Below are 23,617 nucleotides of genomic sequence, written 5' to 3' on the forward strand. Positions count from 1 at the left end.
ATGGCAGGGAACTCTACTGGGTCTTGAAAGTACTGAAAAGTTATGAGGCCGCCTGACCTGTCTGCTTGCGTTGGTTGCTTTCCTCTGTTTAAGAGCTAAAAGGCTCCTCACTGTTTTCTTACTTTGTTTAACTTCAGTTCTGCAGAAGGTCGTTCTTGCACCAAGAGCATTTTTTTTTTTCATCCAATATTTATAACCTACAGCTGTTTCAGGGAAGGTTTCTCCAAAAGCCTCTCTTAAGCAGAATAGCATTTACAGGCAACTAACAGCTTCCTGGTTGGAAAAGTGTTGGATGAGCAGCGCTAAGAGCAGAGGAGCACCTTCTGTGTTGCCATATCCACCCCTACTGTGCATTGGTATTCATGTAGAGTGGGGTTCCCCCCTAAACCCTGTAAAAAAGTGGTGAAGCAAAATGTACTCCACATGAGCAAAAATATTTGACCGAGTAAATCGAGATGCGTAACCCTGGCGTAGAGCACCGTGAGAACATAAGTAAAATGTACGTCATGGCGATATCGTGACTACTGTTGTAATGGGTATCTCATTCGTGATTTGAAAGCACCATTGCAAGCTCATTAATCTCTCTTTTGCTTATCGTGTTGTAGTTAAAATTTACTAAAGTAAGGGTAGATTAATACATGCAATAATAAAAACATTCTTAGAAACTAGAGTAACAGTAAAGTTGTCTCCATTTTATCATAAAAATGTGGCCAGAAGTAGATTTCAAATATATATGAAAAATCCTAATCTTGAGAAGACTGACAATATTTATTTCAAAACTAGAAAGAGTAGGTGGTCCCCATAAATATAACAAAATAAGGACAACCTTAGAACTTACTGCTGCATCTATTTCTAAGAAAAAAAATAGCTAATTAAATGGCTGTCTGACTTGAGGAATCAAAAAAATGTGTGACTGCTGTGACTTGTAAAAATTCAACTGAGGTCTGCACTGCTGGAAGAAACAAGCCTCTGCCCAAAGTGTGTGCATTCACATGTAAGCAAAATTTAATTTTATTTTCACTATATAGTTCAAGACACAGACCTGTAAGACTAGCTTGTAAGCTGCAGAAGTAAATAGTTGTTTGAAATATAGAATTTGAGTTTTCAGTTGATGAAACAGGAACAGGGTGTTGGGATTAAAGACCATTTCACTGGCATCCTCATTGACCTTCTATAAAAAGTACATTCCAGGTGTTCTTTGAAGCATTTTTTTTTTTTTTCTCCCCTGAAATGAGTATAAATATGGAATACTGTTTCTTCTTTTCCAAAGTGTCTATCTTATGATTGCATTTGATCTGGAAATAGTAAACCTGCTTTTGCATTCTTTTTACTTACATTCACTGCTAGGACATATACACCAGAAATAGTAGACTGAATAACATTTTCGTAATTAACACACATGCAGCACCTTAGCAAAACATCAGCAACTAAATATGTTCTGTTTTGTCTAGATCAATGAACTGAGCCATGTTCAAATCCCCGTTATGTTGATGCCAGATGATTTCAAAGCGTACTCAAAGATAAAGGTGGACAATCACCTTTTCAACAAGTAAGTACAAGTAACAGTTCTTTGTAGAAGTGGCAGTGATATTTTTATGAAGTACTATGAACTCTGTTATTTTTCAGTTGATGGGGCTGAAGTTTTGATGATTAAGTTAATCCTGTGATAAGCATAACCATCTGTGCTGTTCTGAAGAGCAGCAACAGGGGCTGCTGGGCAGTATTTTTCCTCCATATGGTTTATTATTGCCTTCTGAGTATCTTACGTACTGAAGGTGATCCTTTCTTGGTGTGATTTTTTTATGGCTGATGTAAGCATTTATTTGGGTATTTTAAAAAACAAAATCATGTGCATGTACTTTTTATTGATTGAAATATTTGAACAAGAATGAGAATTTCAAGCATATCTCAAAGCTGAATAATGTTCAACTTTTTATAATTGATAATAGGAAATAATACTGATCATATAGAAGCTCCAAAAGTATTAAGATCATTTCATGTAATGTCTAAGTTTCTTAAAAATAAATTGCTCCATGAACAGTATTTACACACATACAAAGCTATTAATACTGTTCTGTTTATAACCTGAATTTAGTTCAAGAATATATTTGGAAAAAGGAAGAATTCTGCTACCTTGGGTCTTCTGTGGCAACAGTCAAAATAACTTTTCTCTCTTTAACTCTAGGATGTTAAAATTAGACCTGTACTGAATGAGTCCATTTTTCTTGAAGCTTTGGCACTGTCAGCACTTTCTGGTGTCACAGATGGTGTAGTAATTCTTCTGTAATCCAATCTAAGATTTCACCTTTGAAGTAATTTTAGGGTGACGGGAAAACATCCTTTTCTGCTTTTGAGTCTAAGTTCCAAATTTATCAAAATATAGTTTGTGTTTGTTTCATCCAGTTACATTGTAGCTTCTTAAAAACAAATATGTATAAATTTATTAAACATTATAAAGAAAAAGAAAATAACACGTTGAGATAATCTCATTGGATAAAAATAAAGCATTAGAAGAGAGATTGTGAATCTCCTTATCTGCTTTGTATGAACAGAATTAAGATAGAGTACTCGAGTTACTTATTGCATGTGCAGGTGAATTAAGTTGATTTGTTTTTCTATTCTTTCAGAGAAAACATGCCAAGTCATTTCAAATTTAAGGAATATTGTCCAATGGTTTTCCGTAATCTAAGAGAGAGATTTGGAATTGATGATCAAGACTTTCAGGTAAGTTCACTTTCAGAACACCTAAACTGGTGATGTATACAGATTTTAAAGGCTAGTAATGCTGCAGTTGTGAACAAACAGGCCAATGTGCTGAAATAAAGTTATTTTATTTTGGTATAATTTGGGAGAAAACTAAGAGAAAAAGAAGACATTCTTTCAACTCCTACTCCCACCTGCAAGCGGAACGTTTCTCTTTTACCTCTTTGCCTGCCCTGGTTGTCTTCTGGTTCCTACCTTTCTCCTATCTTCAGTCCTCCTTATTTCCTGTTAGAGTACCTCCCAGTCATAAGCCATATTATGAAAACTGGGGTGATAACTTTTGCAGTGAGACAAGGGGGAAAAATAATGTCTGGACATACTGACAAGAGATGCTATATTCAGCTGGATCACTTAGATAACAGTTGCTTCAGTGGTGTGTCTGTGAGATGTGGTTTCTGAAATGACCACAGTGTTGATGTTTTGGGTTTTTTTTTTCTTTTTCATACTCTTTTTGTTTATAAAAGAGTGACCTGTGGCCTGCCAGCTTCATACTGCTTCATTATGTCTCCATTTCCTGTTGTTATGAGGATCTGGAAACAAATAACTTACATAGAGCAGATGCAGCAAAACAAGAAATTGCTCTAGATTTGGCAGGATTGTTCTTTGCAGTCAAAGCTTCTTTCAATCTTTGCAAAAGAAAATTCTTGAACTCTGCTTCAGTCTGATTTGCCAATACTCACTGACATTCCCTTTTCTATTAACTGTTCCAAATGCACACTATTTAAGTCACAGGGACAGTTCCTTCTGCATTCACGCTGCAAGATGTCCTATCCTAAAGAGCACTTGCTGTATAACCCCGTGCCACTTCCTGTTGTGTTCTCTTGCTCTTTTAAACTATTTTGATATGGGCTGCAATTGTGTTTGTAGCCTGGCACAAAGATATAGTAGGACAAAAAAATCAATAAACAGTTTCAAGTAGCTGAACAAATGGTACAAAATGCATTTGTCATAACACTTCCATTGTTGCTGCATAGAACAGACTGAATACTGCAGATGAAATCTCCATCCAAGTCCTTTATCTATTCCCTTTACCGGTTTTCCCCTTTTCCGTAGTAAGCAATGTGTTAGAAATGCACAGATGGGTTAAAACATGCTTACAGGAGTGTACGTGGAGATTAGGTTATGGGGAGAAGTTATTTGATCCCTTTACATGAAGATTTCCTTTTTCTTGACAAACGAAAAGGATCAGTGTGTCAGAGGAAGCACATGCGATTGCTCCTAAACTTAAAATTCTGGTGTGAGGTCATGCTTGCTATCTTTTAGAAGATAGGGTGGTGATGTTACCAGGCAAAGTTGTATTTCACTAAATATATATTAGAAGACTTAAGGTGCTGTCATTAGCTGAAAGTGGCAAACTTGGCATAATCAAAAATGCTGCATTCCACAGCACTGTGAAATGTTTCCTTTTATGCTGCTGTTCTACAACAGAAGTTTCTGTTGTAACTATGTTATACTGCTGTTTGAATTTATTAATGATGATAATGATAAAACAATGTTAAAGGACTGTTACTAAATAAAATGTCTGTATTTTCAGAATAAACCAAAAATACTTGTTTGTAGCTATGTGTTTTGAGTTTTTTGACAATGTAACCAAACAGCAATCCAAAAGAAGAAAATGTAACTGCATCCTGGTTTGTGATTCAACAAAAATATGTATTAGGAAAAAAATCTTCAATGCTATTTAGTATTTCAGGTATATTTAGTGAAAAACAGAAGGTAGGTAGTATCAGTTTTGACCCAAGGGAAGGTAATGTCTGCATTCGCTATTCTTTTTTTCTTCAACTCAAGCAATTTATCACTCTGAATTCTTATTCTATTGGACTGTTCTGATAATTTTTTTTAAAATGCTCAAAGTAATAATGTATTTTGAACACGCTTTCAAAACTAAATTATTTTTACAGAAATACACATAAACAGAAGTTCAGATCACCTCATGTATAAGATAGGGATTGCAAGAAGTCACTTTCATTTTAGTGTTACGTTCTCTGTGTATACTTTCAGATAATCTTTATCTTCAAGGAGGTTTTTACGATGAATATAGGTTAAAATGATTCTTACGCTCGGGGCCAAATGTAAACTGGAAAAAGCCTGTGCAGTATTGAACTGAGGAAAAGCTTATGGAAGAGATGGCAAATAACGTTCTCTGGATAGTTTTTCTTATATAATGACTTTTAGGAAGGGACTCCTGATCAATTGTGAACAATGTCATTCCCATTATTGAGCAAGATAGGATTGGTTTAGATAAATAAACCCAATTACCTTGTTCATTAGGCAGACACATCAGTTTAAATCAGGAAGAACATTTATTGTAAACGTTTTTGTTTTCAGAATGTTCTGCAGATATCCTTGATGAGTTGTTCCAGAGGGCAAATAGTGCTTACTCATAAGGAAAGACTAAAAAACCCATACTTCACGGAAAGAATTTGGTAGTTTACGCTTGTAATTACTAATTTTAATTCTTGAGATTGTGTTATTCACTTTGTACAGTAATTTTGTGGGCTACTAAACACATAGGCTTAGTTCACATAGGGAATGGTTAATGTAGGGATCTTCTCATACAGAGATCTCCTTTTATCCCCAAATAGAGATTTAAATCACATAGAGATTTTTTTCCTACAAGCAGTCCAACTTCGGAATCAGGGGAATTCCTTAAGTTGTATATGTTCATGCTTTACAGGAAGCCATTTCTAGTAATGACAAGTACCATTCCTGTAATGGACTTCCTTCCTTCACGTGGTGAAAACTTTTTTTTTAACTCCCTTTTCTGAGGTGTCTTTGATAATCTGTCCTACATCTATCTGTCTTTCCTAGCTGGTTGGGCACATCTGAGAAAAGTTTTTATTAATACTGAACTAGGATTAAAGTTTCATGGAGATGCATGTGTGGCTGCTAATACTGAGTGGGGATTTTTTGGTCATTCATTCTTTATTATGGACAGCAATATGGAAGGTATAGTATGAAGTTAGTTAAACCTTGAGTTTTATTCAGAGGTTGCCTATAGTATCTTGTTATGACAAATTAAGTCTTCAATCTAGATTAAGAAACTTTGTTCTTATGTCCAAAAAATCTTTTATTAGACTCTGATCTTCCTTCTTGGTGCTCACATGTTACTAAGCTATTTATTTCCTTCAAATTAAAATTGATATGACTGATTTTTCTTAGAAGAGGGAACACAGATGATGATTAGTCACTATGAATTAAAATTGCATTTGAATAATGGAAAACCCGTAAATTATTGAAGGGAAAGAGATTATTGTTTGGTAGTGTTGGATGTTACAAGTACATATGAATCTCGGATTTAAGATAGTTGTTGTTTTTTTTTTTAAGTGTTAAAGTAATTCCACAAGCCAGAACATTGAATAATGACAAATTTTGCCTTGATAAGGTAAATTATCTTGATCTTGTGGTTTTTTTAGTGTCTTCTATTTCATTGAAGAAGAATCCCTAACTCTTTGATCCTTCTGATGTTGACAGGAAAATACTTGAGAGTTTGTAGCAGAAAAGAAAAAAAAAAATAAACAGATTTAGTAAAGTAAATCCCTCACTATGATCCTAAACCCATTTTTCATTTCTGCATTCCCCTGTAGCTTTAGATATTGGTTTTGCAAATGTTATTCTACTGAAAGGCCTCTTTTTTTTTTTTTTTTTTTTTTTTCTCTTTCCAAAATACATGGGTTAGCTGAGGTAACTTGGGAGTTTCCTTTCAAGTTAGTTGATATAATTTCTTATATTACAAAATCCAAGAGTAGAATTCTGTCAGAAGAATTACAAGAATAACCTCTGTAAATTGCAAAATTATGAGAGATTAACAAGCAAGCAGCTAGCTTAACACCCTCCAACAAACTCTAGAAAAATAGGATCTACTACAGTTACAAATTCTTCTACTGCCGTTGCTCTGGAAAGGGAAATTTACTGTGCTCCAGTGCATCTGTTCTTACTTAAAGTTATTGCTAAATCTCACATCTGGATTCTGCTAGGCAAAAGAGGGAGACTGGGTTCTTGCCCAGTAAAATAGAATTTTTCTTACCAGAGGGCATCAGTGTTTAATGAGCCTTCTGCTGGGGACAGGGGAGAGCACAATTTATTTTCCTTAAAGTTTTAGTATTTAGTGTAATAGGAGACATGTTCAGATCTGACTTTGGCTGTCTGCAGGAGCAGTTTTGTAGAAGTTCTCTGTACAGGACAAAGAATTCATGAAGAACTTTTAGCAGATGGTCTACAAGTTCTTTTTAATTTAGAGATGCTTATTACTTCTGTGTGTACGTCTTTCCATATAAAAGATTGTAATCTGAAATGAAAATTGAGAATTCCTACTTTTACGCGATTTCCCTAATAACAAAGCATGTGAACACAGTATCTCCTACTTTTCCTGATATGTATATCTCCTTACATTTCAATATCTCACACACAGATCTTTCTATTCAGAAAGATTTATAGTTGAGACTCAATATGGCATCAGGACAATAATGGAAATTCTAGGTTCATTTTTCAGAAGTCAGCATTTAATATAATTTTCTTTTTAAGTACCTAAACTTCAGATCACTAAAATTCTTGTCAACCTATGAATATTTTTTTCTCATTTTCTGTGACTTACCTGATCCTAAGATGTCATATTAAGAGCTTAAGAACTAATTTTATAATCTAAGACGATATGTTTATTCAGACAAACAAATATTAATCAGAGCGCTCTGGTGCTGCACTGAAATACATGACTCCATTTGTTGACCCTTGGCTCGGGAAGGAACAAGCCACCTCTAGCATCAAACTGCAGACAAGGTCAGCAATAAATATCTCAGCAACAACTGTGTTAGAAGTTGGATCATCTTCCTAAGACATGATCTTTTCATTGAATGTTTAATAAAATGAATAAAAAAATTCTGGAAGTAAGAACTGTCTTGAAAAGAAAATTCCTGTGCTGATCATTTTATCATGGTAAATCTGTCAGTGCATGAAAAGTTCCTTGAGCTCATCTGTCAGATGAGGTACCTGTAGCAGGGTATACACTTTGTGGATCCCAAATGGACATTGGCACCAAGATGTTCAGAACTGCTGACATCTTGTTTGATGTGGGCGTAGGCAGTAGTGGTAAGGTGTTGAGCCAGCTGTATTAACAAAAGCTGTGGCATTTGTGGACTTTCCACCAAGTCAAAAATGAAGTTTGCGATCTGAATATTATGTTCTAGGATTTGATGCCTTAAGTGTGAGCCTAAATAAGAATTTAGTGATCATGGGACTTAACCTTAGTGGGTACGGCAACAGAAGTGTTAACCTCCAATTCCTCTTAGTCTTCCCTAGAGAAAACACTTTGTCTTACTTCCAGCAGTTCCTTGCGTAAACTGTCATTCACAATTGGGTATTCAAACTAGAAAAAAGTAATGTAGCATGTGCTGGCAACATCAAAACAGTGAGCTGATAGGTGCTTCCTGAGCTCTTTCGGAGATAGCCGTCAAAAGTGAGGCGTCAGGCCAAGCTTTGCAAGGCTGAAGGAGAGAAGCTCCCAGAAAAAGAGCCCTAACTCTTTCCCAGGCAAGTGCATGACTTAAGCTGAAATACAGGCTTACAGTCTCAATAGGATAACCTGATTTAGGAAATAATCACATTTTATTCATTAAACTCTCACTTGAGCAAGTCAAGGAACCTGTAACCTTTCTCCTGGAAGGATAGCTCAGTGCAAAAAAGTTGCTGTTTCGCCTTTCTATTTTTAATGTCTTTCACCACAATAATCACTCCCTGAGTGTGATTTGCTTGTAAATGTTTGTAGGTGTTCAGAGTGTGTACATGCACATTTTAATGAGATCATAGAAGGGACTCAGTATTTCTAATGGGTGCACCATAGGACCACTGGTGGTATGTTTTCGTCTTTTGAAGACCCTGCGACATTCAGTATAGGTCTTTTGAGAGCCTTGCTTTTGAGCTGATGATAAGTCCTTGTGCAGTATTGTCCATACAGCTGCCAAAGGCAAGGGGAGGTCATACCACTGAATGTGCCTGTAGCGGGTGTTACCAGTCAGGTATGCTTTGCCACATGCCAGACTTCTGTTTAAGAAGACACGAGACCAGTGTTTCCTCGTCAGTGTTTCCAGACATGAGCCTGCTCAATGGCAATGGTAGAGTGCACCGTGCCAGCATACCAAGTAAACTCAAGTCTTCCCTACCCTTCCCCATAAGACACAACCAGGCGTCTCTGGGTTTAGTGCTTCTGTTGTTACATTAAAATCCTAGCGCTTTGCCCTTCTCTGTAGAAATCACTGTGAAAACACTGTCCTGACCACCGTCCCAGAAGTGAGCTGCTTTTTTCAAATTATAGCAAAAAAAAAACTTGGATCATCTATGTCCAGTTGCATGACACTGCATGTCTCTGTTTCTTAATCAGTAATCCAGGTCTAATTAATCGATATCTATAATTCCTGAAGTCTTATAAAAACAAAAAAAAAAGTTTGAGCGGAGCTGCAAGCTTGTCTTCATGAGAAGCTGTGCAGGGGCCAGGCAGCACCACTGTAACTGCTGTCACAGAAGAACTGCCAGGCCATGTGTATGTAATTCTCGAACAGCGATGAACCACTGCCAGGCTTTTCCACTGACCTATGATTTCAGTCATCACAGAGCATCATCTGTGCGCTTGTTTTTGCCTATTCGTTCATGCAAAGCTTGCCCAGAGGCACTCTTAAATAGCCTGGGATGTGATCTGATTTGTCTTTAGGGTACATTGGGCTTGTGAAGCTCGTTTTAGCGTTCCACGACTTTCAGATGAGATCACAGTACCAGAAACCATTGTTTGCCTTTGTCCAGACATCGCGAAATGGGAAAGATTTAAATCAATGAGAAGCTGTTAAGCCAGTCAGTTTGAAAGATTACTGTTCTTCTAAAGCTCTCCATGCTTTATCACCAGAATTTTCCCGTTGCCCTTTTTCTCTTTTTTGGGAAAAGCTCTGACTCAATGACAATTTTTTAGGCTCCCTTTTTAGAATTAGTTACATGAAGTATTTGTATTACGTCCAACACATAGTTCACATGTTCAAAGTCTCTAAAATATAATCTCGTCTACTAAAGTAGCAGTTAGAAAACAATGACATTTACATTAGATGTGTAAGAGATTAGAATGAGCTAATTAAATTGACCTTTAAATCTCTCCACCCTCTTGGAGGCTGTGGCTAATCCTTGGCCTCCCACTGTGGAGATAAATATCCATGCTGTGAACATTTTAAGCAAAGTGGGCAGAGGAGGAAGAGCCTCACCAGCAGTTCGTCTTTGAAGAGGAGGGCAATACTTCGCCAGTTATAAATATAGCCTGCAATTATGGAGGGGGGGACAACAAGCTTTTCCTGTACTTTAGTGGCTCTGCTCCATGTGTTTTCTCACAGAAATGGTTTCAGTTGGAAAAAATAGCTCCAAACAACTTAACTTGTTGCTCTTAGAAACAACCAAAGTCTCTCTGGAAAGCAGTTTACTTTTTTTGATAACCTGATGTTGGTATAAGTAGCGTTATCAATGATATCATCAGTGTTACTTAATTACAACAGGCTGCTATTTTTATTGACCGGTGTGCAAAGTAAAAATAGATTTTCAAAGGATAAAGCATTAGGTGGTATTTTAGCTGCTTCTAAGGACTCTTGAGGATATCTCTTACAAAGTATTTGGCTTGATATTTTGTAACTTTGGTTTTTTCAAATACCAATTATCATGGGGCTTTGTAATAAAAAATATTTAAATAATACATTATTAAATTACAATAATCAAAATTTAATTGTCAGTGAGCAATTGATATTTCATGTAGTGAAAACTTGCTGAAGATGCAAAATCCATCCAAATGGCAAAGTGGGATAAAGATAAGGATTTTGTACAAAAACCGCTTTCCTTAGCATTCTGAGCCTGTCCAAATGAGATGCCTTTTAATACAGTTAAATGAATAGTTATAGGGATAAAAAGGAGTGCAGAACTGTGGAGCTGAAGGCTGTGTTCAGGGAGGTAGTAGCTCTGAGAAGGAACAAGAGGTCAAAGAGGACAAGAATTTAGCACTACTGTGAGCTCCTGGCTAGAAGGAGTAACTGCACCCTTGGGTGGATAAATTGGAAGGTATAAAATAAGACCAGAAAGAGCTCTAACTTTTTTTAACATCTGTTTATTTTATACCTGAAGTGAATACTATGTATAGTTTTGGTGCTAGTCATCTTAAAAAAGGATGTTGAAAATTTGGCTGTAGAAAATATGGTGTCAAAGGAGTTTAAGGACATAAATAATGCCTTGTAGTGGGAGTAGCAGAGTTCGACCTGCTGCACTTGCAAAAATTAGGATTGAGAAGTAAATAGGATGTGAGTATCCTTGCAGAAAAACAATACTAGATACTTTAGGAAAGACTAAATACAGATGACTGGAAAAATTAAATAATTCAGATTCAGAATTAGACTCACCTTTTCAGAAACACAAATAATTAAATATTAGAAAAACTACCGTGGTGAATTTTGGTCTTTTGAAGTTGGAAAAATCAAGACTGCCTGTCTGGAAGTTGTACCCTGACCAAAAGCAGAGATTGGAGTTCAGTTTAGGAATGGCTGGGTGAAATGAAATGGCTTCTGATGGGTTGCAGTTGTTTTGGATTCTAGTTTATGAAATTCTGTTGAAGACTTCAGAAAAGCTTCTGTGAACTTCCAAGAATTGTGGATCAGATCGTAAGAATACCTGTGGAAAGAAACTTTTTCCTTAGCTAATATATTTTTACTGTAGGAAATAAAGCTCTAAGCAGATTGCTGAGAGTTTGGGAAAGAGATGCCGAGGGAAGAGAGTGGGTCTGTAGTAAAACTGAATAACCTATCAGGTAATTTGCTAAAGAATACGCTGTTCTTGGTGAAATTATGATGTAATTTGGGTGTGCTGATTAACTTCTTGTATCAATAACTCTTTCGGAAATGAAATACTAGTAAGTGATTAGCTTTTACCCATTTATATTTAAAGCTGTATTATTTTATCAGAAATTAATTCTGTGGTATGGGACAAATTCTTTGTGATTTGTAGCCTCTTGGCACTGAAGACCAGATGAGTATTTCAGGTTGCCTGCTGCTTAGTGCAATATAGGTGATATTTTTTTATATTGATTTGTATAAGGGCAGGGAGATTTCAGGCCAGTGATTTCTTAGAGGGGAACTATGTGGGAGAGAGGGGGAGGTTTGTGAAAGAGAAATTTGTCTAGTAGAGGTATCTCTGAGCTTGGCATGTTAAATGTGTCTTCAGTTGTATAAGTAATTACACAAGTAATTTAGCATAGTCTTTAAATGACCTCATAAAAGTATTCACACTTTAAAAGTACAAAACCTTTTCTTTCTCCTGAGACCAAAAAAACAGCAGGCACAAGATTAAAACTTCACAAATGAGAAGTGAATGGGGAATTGGCAGAACCCGCACACCCGGAGCAGGAGACTTGCAGTGAGTTGCTAAGTGAAGCTGTTAAGTGGAACAGGGTATGTGTGGCTGACAGATGTTCTAATTGTGCCAGAGGACCGAGGCACACCGTGGCGGAGCTGGAGAAGGCTGGGAAAATCTGAAAGGGACAGGGCGGTGTTGATCCTCTTTTCTTTGAGTTTTGTGCTTGCTAATGCTATAGTATAAGCAGGTGATTTTAAACTTGTTATGACATTCCAACGTTGTACAGCTGAATACATGCTCCATTGGTTCCTGACACAATATGGAAGTGCTATGTAGTAGCGGTAAGTGATGGTGAAAGGGTTATTAAGTCATCAAACTTGTGTCTTTTGGAGGATAAGAGTTGGGTGGTTTTTGTCTGTTTCTGAAGGGTTTTCCCCCTGTTCTGGCTTTGTAGCTCATAGATCTGCGCTGAGTGAGGAGTGACTCATTTCCCATCTGTTCATATTCCACTTAGTCCTCCCCTAATTAAGAAGCAGAACCAGAGGGAATTCAATCTGGTATTTGCCATGATCTATCTCTCTCTCTCTCCTTTCCCCCGCCTCAACCTCACTTATATTTTCCTTTTGGAAAAGGGGGATGCTTGAGTTTCATTCTTTATTTCCTTCCCAGTCCCCTACACAAACCTCACCTAGGAAGCAGATATTGTTGCTGGGGATGGTGATGGGTCGCTTATAGCCGAATTTAGTGCTGAGCAAGGAAGCAGAGGAAGAGCCCTATGCTCCTCTCTTTAGGCAGGTTCAGTCAGCTTTTTTTTTTCAAGGCATTTGTGCACAGATATCTACAGTACAACTTATTTTACTCACTTTTTGTACAAATCATCACTGAAACGTATCTGTGTGTTCTAGAAAAAGTCATCTGAGTCACAGGGTTGTTCTACTATGTTTCACAAAACTGCATTTGACAGTTAAGAGACAAGTCTTTACAGTGCATCCAATAGCAGTCTGAACTACAGACCAGTGCAATTCAAATAAATGCATGGTTTTAGTCTGTCTGAGCACTACTACATGTTTCTTATTACCGTCTGCATTAAGATAAAGGTGATTGACTTAAAACCTTGGCTTAGATAACCCTAGAATAAGTTAAACTTTTTAACTTATCTAGATACGTCTAATATCTAATTTAAAAAGAGAAACTCTTACAAACTTTCCACAGTCTTCATGGTGCAAAGTGCTTATTGGATGTCACATGTGATGTTACTTGTCTTTTTATTTAAGATTTCTTATCAGTTATAGGTTTACTAGTGGCTGTGCTTAAAAGAGGTTTAAGTGCAGGACCATCTTGGCCATTTTGTGTGTTAATTTACGAGAAATATTTTCCCAAAAAGAGAATAATATAAGAGAATAATATATTCTAATATATGTAGTGTTAATTTGTTAGTATTTGGCAGGGTTGAATCAAAATTCTTTGATTTATACTTAATAGTGTTGGGTCAAACAGGTAAGTTAACCTCACCTACATCAAAAGGGAAGGGTCTCAGTGTTTTTTAAGTGTTTTTAAATAGCCATGTTGTTTCCCCTTTGAGACCCCTAAACTCTTCTAGTTCGATTCTTTGATCTTACTTGCTAATGATGACTTACCACTGCAGGCCAATGCTTGTCATGCTTTTATTTAAACATTCATTGATGTCATGATCAGGCACCATGTATTTGTATTTTATTGAAGACTGATTTCTAACTATAAAGAAATATAACTAGTGTAGTTGAGAGATAAGATACTTTGCATCGTACCTAGGTGGAATTTGAACTATTTTTTAACTTTTCTGTGTTCACAGAAGTGAGAGTTAACCATTACAAATAAAACTGTCCAAAGACAACTCAGCCATGCGTTTATCAGCACAAGAAAGTGATAATGCAGTTGCTAGTAATCTGCACAATATGAGGGAATTAGCTGTATTTTTTCAGCTTTTAAAACCATACTTATTTAATAAAATAATACAAGTAATGAAATAAAGCATAGCAAATAGTAATATTAAAGATATTCTCCATATTCCACCTTCTTTCAGAGTTCAAAGGAACTACATTCTGTATCTGAGCCAAGCATTATATTGAGAGAGTTATCACAGGAATGGAGAGCAGTAAAAATAAAGTGTCAATGATTTTAATTAGAGACTGGTTTAATCTTAAACATGTTTAATGTTTAAACATCTGATCTTGAACTCCAATTTATTACTAGAGTCAGAGTATTGTAGAGAGGGCATTTGGGCTACCTGTACATGTAACGGTGCTGCTTGGCATGAGGTTGTTTAGTTTATTCTAACAAATTAATATGCATGTGGTAAAATGATAGCTGTATGCCTTCTTAATTAAGCTTGATGTAGATAACTAATAATAAAATAGCCATCTACTAAAAAATAAATGCATCACCATTTCTAACCTATTAAAGCATTAAGAAACAGTAAATTGTGTGCGAAATAATTATCTACAGATGTATTATATTGTCTTGTTAGCAACATTTTTGGTATGATAGTTGTGTTTTCAAATTAACTTGTCATTACAGTTAGCAATCAGGCAGAATTCATTTCCATTAGAAAAAAAAAGTAGCTATTGCTGGAAAAGAAAACAAGTGACTTTAACAAGGTTTCCTCCGGTTGATTTAAGATATGACTAAATGTATTAATTTCTGTTTGAATTTGACTAGTTTCTATTTTTTTTTCTGTCTAGCCAGAATTGTAATGAAACAAGCATGATAAAAGGAGTATTAGTTGATTCATTCTCTTACTGTAACAGCTGTTATTTATTTTTGTTAGAATTTCTTATTGCTTAAGCTGGTCTATATTTTTTAATGTATCAAATATCATAAATTCTGCCCCCTGCCTCCCCTGATGGGAATATATTTGTTTTGATGGGATGCTACATAAATATATCTATGTACTAGATATTCCAGGTTGAACAATGGAGTGAAAGGAGGTTATATTTGCAGGAAGAACTTTATTTTAAGGCCTAACACTTAGAAGAGCTCTCCTGTGCAAATAGTGCTTATGAAGACAAAAGGAGAAAGATTTTGAAAGAGCGTATGGTTATAGGAATAGCATTCGGAAGGTTTGAAATCAAAAGCCGTCATTTTTATCCCTTTCTGGCCACAGAATTAGTAACTGAGCTTCAGCATCTGAAAAGTCCAGAGAAGAAGAATCTCCCATATGTTGTATCTCAGTCAAGACATTGCTAACAAGATGTTTCATTTGTACCAACTAGTCCCAGGTCTGAATTTCACTCAAATCTGACAAGTCTTTTAGTGAAGAATGTTAAAATATACCTCAAGAGTACTGGAAATTTTGGAGAATAATGCTAGTTCAGATCCTCCTTCCCATCTTCCCTCTTTCCCTCCTCCTTCAGAGGTTCAGTGGCAGACTAGCAAGTACACCTTTTTGCAACTTTTTATAGCAAAGCAACTGAAGTCTACCCCCATGTTAATTGCTTTCAAGGTTTATACCACAGGGCTTACTGTTTGGAGACTGGAGTTCTCTGGGAAAAATGCATTCAGAAAACTGTGGTTACTTCTTTATTGCAATAGCTAACCTCAGAATAATGCACCTGTTTCTGCTGGGAACAGTAACAAATAATTACCCAGTAGCTTTTGTTATTGCTAAGTGAATTACAACCTAATAACTTAGCAGTAGTTTAATTCACTGCATACACTAATAATCACCTGTGCTTTAGCTTTTTTCAAAATTAAAAATAATTATTATATTACTACATATTTTCTAGTATGTGATTAAGAATGAATTTGCACATTTTTTTAAAAAAATATTTTCAGTTCTTGATCTTAAATTATAAAATATATGCACTGGAAACAAAGCCAAGTACTGACTCTAGAACAGAGAGGATTTCTACAGAGGATTGTTTCTACCACTAGGTCTGTTTATGATTCAATTTGAAAATGAATGGAGTACTGATATCAAGTGTAGCATTAAGAAAATTTGATCCCTTTGATACCTGTTCTCTTGAGTAGACTTCACCAGTACATAAAAATGTTTCGGTGATGGAGTGGTATGAAATGAATTTGAATAGGAAACATCTGAAAACAGCTAAAGAAAACCTGCAGTAATACTTAAATTCTCTTTTCTACTGTCTTCAATACCACGTAAAGTGATGATGTATCAGGACTCGCATCTGTTGAAACTAGCTATCCAAATCCTACTGCCAGTGCAATGGTTATCCCTGAAGCTTTGTTCTGATTAGTCTAGAAAAATCGTTTATCTATAAACATTACCAGAGCACCCACATCCTCCCTTTCTTCAGTGAACAGAGAGGGTAATGGAGAAAGACATCACATTTTATCATTGACATTAACAGTGATTCTGGTTCATTGCACAAGCCTAGAAATATATAGGGAGAAGTGTGCATAATTAAGGTTTTCATTCTGATAAGACCTTGTACAGCTGTGTGCTTTTAGGTGATTTACTGTTACTCCTATTACTCCTGAGTATTTGAGTAGAACAAAATAACCTTGTAGGAAAATGTTTTTATTTTACATTAAACTGATTCCAGAAAAAAATCTCACATATAGGATAAGTTTTAAATATGCTGAAGGCCTGTTGAAGTCAATGGGTCTCCAAAATATGGAGACATAATTGTATGTGTTCAAGTGCCCTCTTAAACTGGGGCTATAGTTGCCCTTATCTCTTGGTTGAGATTATTACTTTATAATAATTACTGACCTTCTGTCACTGGGATTGAATCTGCATGTCCAACACCTACTGAAGTCCAATAGAGCTTCTGAACAGATTTATCAATGGTAAAACTTCCATATAAGACACAGCTCCTATAAAAATAAAATTTTGTCAGTTTGGTACCTGGTTGTGGTAGACTGAGCCTGTTTCTAGTTACTGTCTGAAAGCTTTGTCATTCTTCCAGTGTAAATCTGTTCTGTGACTTAGTTCACGGTGCCTTATCAAACCACACAGACATGTCATATGCTGTAGCTACTGGAACTGAGCTTTGCCTTTTTAGGAATCTGCAATGATTACACCTATATACAAAAATTTATTGAAACTTTCTGTGAAAATGGTTTTTCTTCTAGGAGGGAGAACATTACGGTGTGTGAGTGTGGAAGAACAGGGAAGTATATTTCAATTTAGCAACAGCTGTTTGTGCATTATGGTACAATGAGGAACTATAGCAGGACTGGGCAGTACAAGTTTATTTCATAAATACCCAGGTCTTCCATCAGTGTGTAATTAACTTGTTTAACTTTTTCAGAGTGTGGTCCATTTTTATGTAAGTAGACTTAAGGTGTAAGAACATCATTGTTCTTCAGCATAATTCAAGCATGTAACAAGTGGCATAAACTCTTACTGGTAAAGAAATATATTTCCACCCAAAAGCAAGTTGTTATGCTTTGTCTATTGTTTTTAAATACAAAGAAATTAATGTGAATACTTTTTTCTGAAAAAAAGCAGAAGGCTGCTTTTGCTACTCTTGAAGTGCAAGTAGTCTCAAGCCTCAGTCTAAAAATGGTCACTAATCTCTAACAGTTTTTCTTATAACTACTAGACAGTCATTAACTAATCTTCTCTTGAGTCTGTAGGAAGGTAGATCTATTTTACAAAAGGATGTACCGTACAATAATAGTACTTACTTAACACTAGATATTAAATCATTGGAATAGCTCGGGTACTAGAACTAAGAAACCTAGCTGTGATCTTGTTTATGCACCAGATCACACTGGCATGGTAGCAAACCCTGCTCAGTTTTGAAGTGATACTGCTACTACGGATGAATCCTCTATTTGTAGCTATTTTGGTGTAATATAGTGTTCATTGTGGATATTTAATTACTGTATGTTTTCTTCCCCAAAGCTGATAAGGTATATGTAACAGTGCAGTAAATTCTCATTCAGCATTGAGAATGACTTTTGAACCCCGCTGATAGGCAATACCTTCCCCCAAACATTGTTTGGTTCTCAGAACATTTTGGATTGCCAAGATAATGTAGTCTGTGATTGCCTGCTTTGCAGAGTTCGGCTCTGAAAAAGGTTTTAAAATAGATGTAAATGTTTTATATTTGTTCTAATTAAAATTGCATATTTTTGTCTGACTTGATGCTTTTTTACTTTAAATCAATTGACAGAATTCATTGACAAGAAGCGCACCTCTTGCCAATGATTCCCAAGCACGCAGCGGTGCCCGCTTTCATACATCTTACGACAAAAGGTATATCATCAAAACTATAACAAGTGAAGATGTAGCAGAAATGCACAACATACTGAAGAAATACCATCAGGTAATGTACTAATTATTATCAGGGTGTGGGATCTCTTCTTAAATATTACAATGTGAATCTTTTTTACAATATTAAAAATTTTAAATTAATAAGTATGAAAAAAGGTCACTTCAGACATTCTCCCTTTTGCATGAGCAATTTACTGTATGTCTGCAATTTACAAGGCTGCACTTTTCTACATATCTCAGCTAGCTTTAAGTAAAATGATATGTCTACCTGATACAGAGGTACTAACTTGGAGGCCTGATGAGGAAGATGCTCTTTACTTCAGCTAGTGGACTCCCAGGCTTGAAGCCTGTCATAGTTTAGCTCCGATCGGGACCAGACTGCGCAGTGTCTCTCTCACTCCCCCCATCCTCCAAGAGAATAGGGAGAGATAATGTAAGAAAAAAAGGCTCGAGGTTATTAAAGTTACTGTTACGGGCAAAACAGACTCAACGTGGGGAAAATTATTCATTTGTTGCTAAAAACAAAGCAGGAGAATGAGACAGGGAACAAGATAACCTCCCCCCACCCCTCCCTCTTCCCGGGCTTAACATTATCTCTACTACCTTCCCCCCCCGAGTGGCACAGGGGGGAAGAGGGAATGGGGGTTACAGTCAATCGATCACACCTTGTTTTATGCCGCTGCTTCGTTGTCAGGGAAAGAACTCCTCACATTCCTCCCTTGCTCCATCGTGGGGTCCCACCCATGGCCTACAGTCCTTTGTGAAACTGCTCCGGCGTGGGTCATCTCTTCCACGGGGTGCAGTCCCTCCAGAACGGCTGCCCCAGCGGGCCCTCCATGGGCCACAGCCTCCTTCAGGCATCTGCCTGCCCTGGCATGGGGTCCTCCACAGGCTGCAGTTGAATCTCTGCCCCTCTGTGGATCTCCATGGGCTGCAGGGGGACAACCTGCTCCACAGCAGGTCTGCCCTAGGCCCAGCCGAGTCCACTGGACAAAGGGGAGCAACTTCTAGCAGTTTCTTACAGAAGCTACCACCTTAGGCCACCCCTCGCTAAATAAAACCAGAACAAAGCTACTTTATTCTGGGCTAGCTTGGAGATGTCTGTATATGTGTATATGAATGATCTTTTTCTTCCTGGTCTGATGACTGAACGTTTTCTGTTTCACTAACAACAGATTTCAAACAATTGAAGTTGTGTTGTATGAGAAATGAAAAATTAGATTTAATTAATGTAAAATTCCTGCTAATAAAAAAAAAAACAGATTTTGCCAATGTGAATTTCCATGAACAACAGTAAAGTCAAGAGTGAACAGTGGAGATCCCTCAAATCAGCCTAGATAGCTGTCATACTGTGCCAGTGAATAATTAGTGTGGATAGCACAGGGGAGAGCAGAATGTGGGAAATACGAGAAGCCTTAATAAAGTCAGTGCTCATTTCTTAGCCCCAGATCTGTTTGGATAAGCTCTAAAGCTGCAGAAATCAGAAAAGCCTCTAAAAATCATGTAAAATATCATACCCAATAGGAGGGGGTTTTTAATCCTTCTTTCCATCTTCCTGCTCACTTGTGTGGGTTGGCATTTCAGGTAAAGACTTCAGGAGATTTGGGGTTGGGGCTTTTCTGTTGTTTTAGGTGGTTTATTTTTTATCTTGCGATGTTTTTGAGTGTTGGGGTTTTTTAAAATACTCTTGCTTTTGTAAAACCAATTTTAAAGCCATCTTTGGAGGTGGAAGGGAGACGAAAGCATGCTTTTGGAGTGCTTGGTATTGAAGATGTTGCAAGCCATCTTTGTGGTGCTGCTTGGCTGTCTCCCTTTCTGCTCTTCCTGTGTTGAAGGGAGATCTCCGAACGCCCTCCAAGTCCAGAGTACCTTGGGAAGCCTTCAGTGTGTTAGATCTAAGAACTCTTTTCTCTGCATGTTGTTTCAGTAACATGTAGGACCACCATGTGGTTTTTTTAACCTAGATAAATATAATCACTATCAGAAATATTCATAAGATCATCTTTTAATTACAATTTTTCCAAATATAAATTTTTAATATCTACTTGTTCGTTTTTCTCCAGTTTCAATTCACTGATTGCCAGCAGCACTCAGCAGATATGTGAAAATTTCTGGTCCAGCTCAGTGTGCTTCACAGCCCAGGTGTGATTGTGTTTGGGACTTTGAGTGGCATACCCTTACATCGTAACCCCTGCCAGGCTGCTCTTAGAGCAGAGCTGTGTTTGAAAGGTGCAGTCTGCCAAGGAAGGGAGCGTGCAGACAGGCTCACCCAGTTATGTAGTGCAGGGGTCATCCTGGGAGGAATAACCTTTCTCTGGTGCATGAAGACTGGGGAGGTGATTCATGTGAATTTTAGAAGACACTTTCTCTCTTGTTAGAGATCAAGTATGCCTAAAGGACCTGAAGTTAGATCATCTGTCCATTATGAACAGTAACTTGTGAACCCTCAGTATCTTGCACCCTGTTTCACCTGCCCAAGAAGGCAGGAATTATCTTCCAGTTACTTCTGACATGATATGAGTGAAAGTCATGCCATTTATGACAAATTATCTCTTTCATCTCTCTTTCTCAAGCTTTTTTTTTCCCCTCTACAAATTCATTCCAGTTTTCTTCCTCAGGTTGAAACTCTGGCTGAGTTTCATTTAAACCATAATATTTGCTCACCTGTTTCCTTATTAAGGCTAACAACTTCAAGATGATACAGTCTAGACCTTGGAAGTAACTCTATCCTTGTTTAGGGATCAAACAAGCTTTATCAAACGTATTCCAAGATTGCTTGAACTGCTTAACAATAAATACAAGAGGACAGCTGTCTTTAAACAAAGAATGCTGGGGAGGGGACCATGTCAAATCAGAAGTGTGAGAGACTGGATATATTCTTCATTCATCGAAGTAGTCTTCATCGCTGGTACTTGCAAAATAGCTGTCATTCTCCTTGTGCCTTTTTGAACTACAAAGCTATTGATGAGCTGTCTGAGAGTTAGTGTGGTCAGCAGAGAAATGCAGCAGGGCAGTTTTCCCATGAACACCTCCAACATCTAACTCCAAGTACCAATGGTTTTTTTGTGAAGTCATCACAAGAGAGAGACATATAGACTGCCACTGAAAAGTAGAAATAGAAGTCTAGGTTGCCTGGTTTTTACTTAACCAAAGTTGTAATGAACATGACTACACTTTAGAAAAATACCATTATTTTCAGGGAACAGGACGGCAAGTGATTTGTTAGGAGTGAAAATAAAATATGTTTGTTTGGCTGAGTTATTAGCTTTCTCCTTTCTGGGTAGAGTTTTATTGCAGTATCACATGGCGTTTTGCAAAAGTAACCAAGTTAGGTGCATTGGAGTGTATAGTATTATTACCACTGTTTAAAACAAAAAAAAAGAAAAGTCAAGAGTGAAACCAAAAAGATCAATTTCCAAGCCTAAGGCTACCTACTAGACATATGTAAATAACCAAAAGTGAACCAGACTTGAAGGAGTATCAGAAGTTACTATAGAAACAGCATATAAGTATATATAGCAATTCCAAATTAAAACTGTTGAAATGTAAATCATAGTCCTGACAATTTTAAATTACAGTTGCTCTCCAAAATTATGAGTTGCGTTCATTCATTTACCCTGTCTGATGTGATGCCTTTTTTTTTTGTGGCAGTCAGGCCCACAACCTCAGACAGATGGTGAACACTTCAGTCTAAACACTGACACTTTCTGTCAACTCATCAGATGAGTCTGATGCTTTTAGTAGTGAGTAGGAACACTAGAGATCATTATTTCCTCTTGCAAAGTTAAAAAAAAAGCAACCAGTGAAACAAAACACTAAGTACACCACATCTAAGCAAACAGGGAGAATAATGTCTTTCTCCGTGTTAAAGTTGCAAAGCACCTTGCTGTTTATGACTAGATGACTATAAAGTCCATTGTACATGGACCAAGCCTTCTGTCTGCATTTAAAGGCAACATGGCTTAGAGCATGAACCAGCTAGGTTTGTAAGTGTTATGGTAAATACAAATACATGTTAGGTTCTTATGCTCTGAATTTCTGTGCTATCCAGTTTCTAACTACTGTAATATCTCCTGATAGCTAGTGTGAAATACTGCTTTTAATCACATTTTGGTGATGATTTGCAATTGGTTTGGGCTACTTACATTACTGGTATACTATCAGTTATTAGTAGCTCACTACTCTTCAGGTGTAACTTCATGTGAACATCATTTACTTATTGAATGCGCTAGAACCATTGCTATACTCAAATGGGGCAGACTTTCAAGTGTGAAAAGCCGTTGCTGTATGGACTCACAGATTTAGTTTGACCATTTAAAATTGTGTAAGTTAGTCAAGCATGTTCACGCTAAATACTTAAATAGTATTTGAGAGCAAAATCAAGTATTTAGTTGAAATACCTCCAAATCTAGTGCAGTTTTGTTTTAAATCTATACTCCTGGCCCCAAGAGCGTGGACCAGAAAAATGGAGTTAAACCTTCTGCTCCTTTGGCATTGTTGAAGGAGAGCTCAGCAGAGTCACCTGTGATAAGTGCATTGCCAGGATTTCATCCTGTGTTTAAGGAACAAGTAACACCCTGCTTCCTCCTAAAGGAAAACTTTGCATTTCAGCATATATTCATGCTATGTTTATATGCTTCTTTTGGATGTATTGTCTTGTGCTGAAAGTTTATTAGTTTACATAAAATACAGAATATACTATTGTAGATATTATTATGTATGTAGATATTTTCTAAACTACAAATATTATTTTCAAGGGCAGAAATTGGCGACAATTGAGTAAAACTCTATAGGCAGATGTTCTAGTTTCTGAAATGTCTCAGTCAAGATACTCTGCCCTTCCCAGTGAGATAAACTTGCTTTAAATCTTAAATGGGTGTAAATTGATGTAGAAGTGGAGTCCTGTGTCTTTGAGAAACGGTGGCAGGCAGGATAGAAATTTTTAAAAGTAAATGAAAGCAACTTGAGTGTCTCAGAAAAAAACAACACCTTTTTTTCTTTTTTCATTAAAATGGACTTCAAAAGGGATTTATTATTCCTCACTGCTGACACCCAGGTGACTTCAGTAAAGAAATTGAGAAGCCATCTCAAAGCAGGGGAACAAGAGGGAACTGTTAGTGTACAAGCCTTCCAGGATAAAACTACTCATGAGTGCAGGTACACTTTAGGTTTTCTATAGGTGGCTGTCCCTGTTGACTGCACATTCTCTTCCCTGCACAGGTAATTGTATGCAGAACTGACACCTATTGCACTGCCTGTTTGTCTCCC

General features: G+C 36.9%; 1 protein-coding gene across 3 annotated transcripts in view; it reads left to right on the forward strand.

The window, feature by feature from the left end:
- PIP4K2A (phosphatidylinositol-5-phosphate 4-kinase type 2 alpha) overlaps positions 1 to 23,617 on the forward strand; it is a 116,104-nt gene that overhangs the window by 64,307 nt on the left and 28,180 nt on the right. For all 3 annotated transcript variants that reach the window (XM_086742184.1, XM_086742182.1, XM_086742183.1), the window contains 3 exons: positions 1,452 to 1,549; positions 2,628 to 2,724; positions 18,249 to 18,401. In XM_086742184.1, the coding sequence (XP_086598310.1) occupies positions 1,452 to 1,549; positions 2,628 to 2,724; positions 18,249 to 18,401 (348 nt within the window). The remainder of the gene's footprint in view (positions 1 to 1,451; positions 1,550 to 2,627; positions 2,725 to 18,248; positions 18,402 to 23,617) is intronic.

This window comes from Chlamydotis macqueenii, chromosome 2 (assembly GCF_036417535.1).
Source record: "Chlamydotis macqueenii isolate bChlMac1 chromosome 2, bChlMac1.mat, whole genome shotgun sequence".
Lineage (NCBI taxonomy): Eukaryota > Metazoa > Chordata > Aves > Otidiformes > Otididae > Chlamydotis > Chlamydotis macqueenii.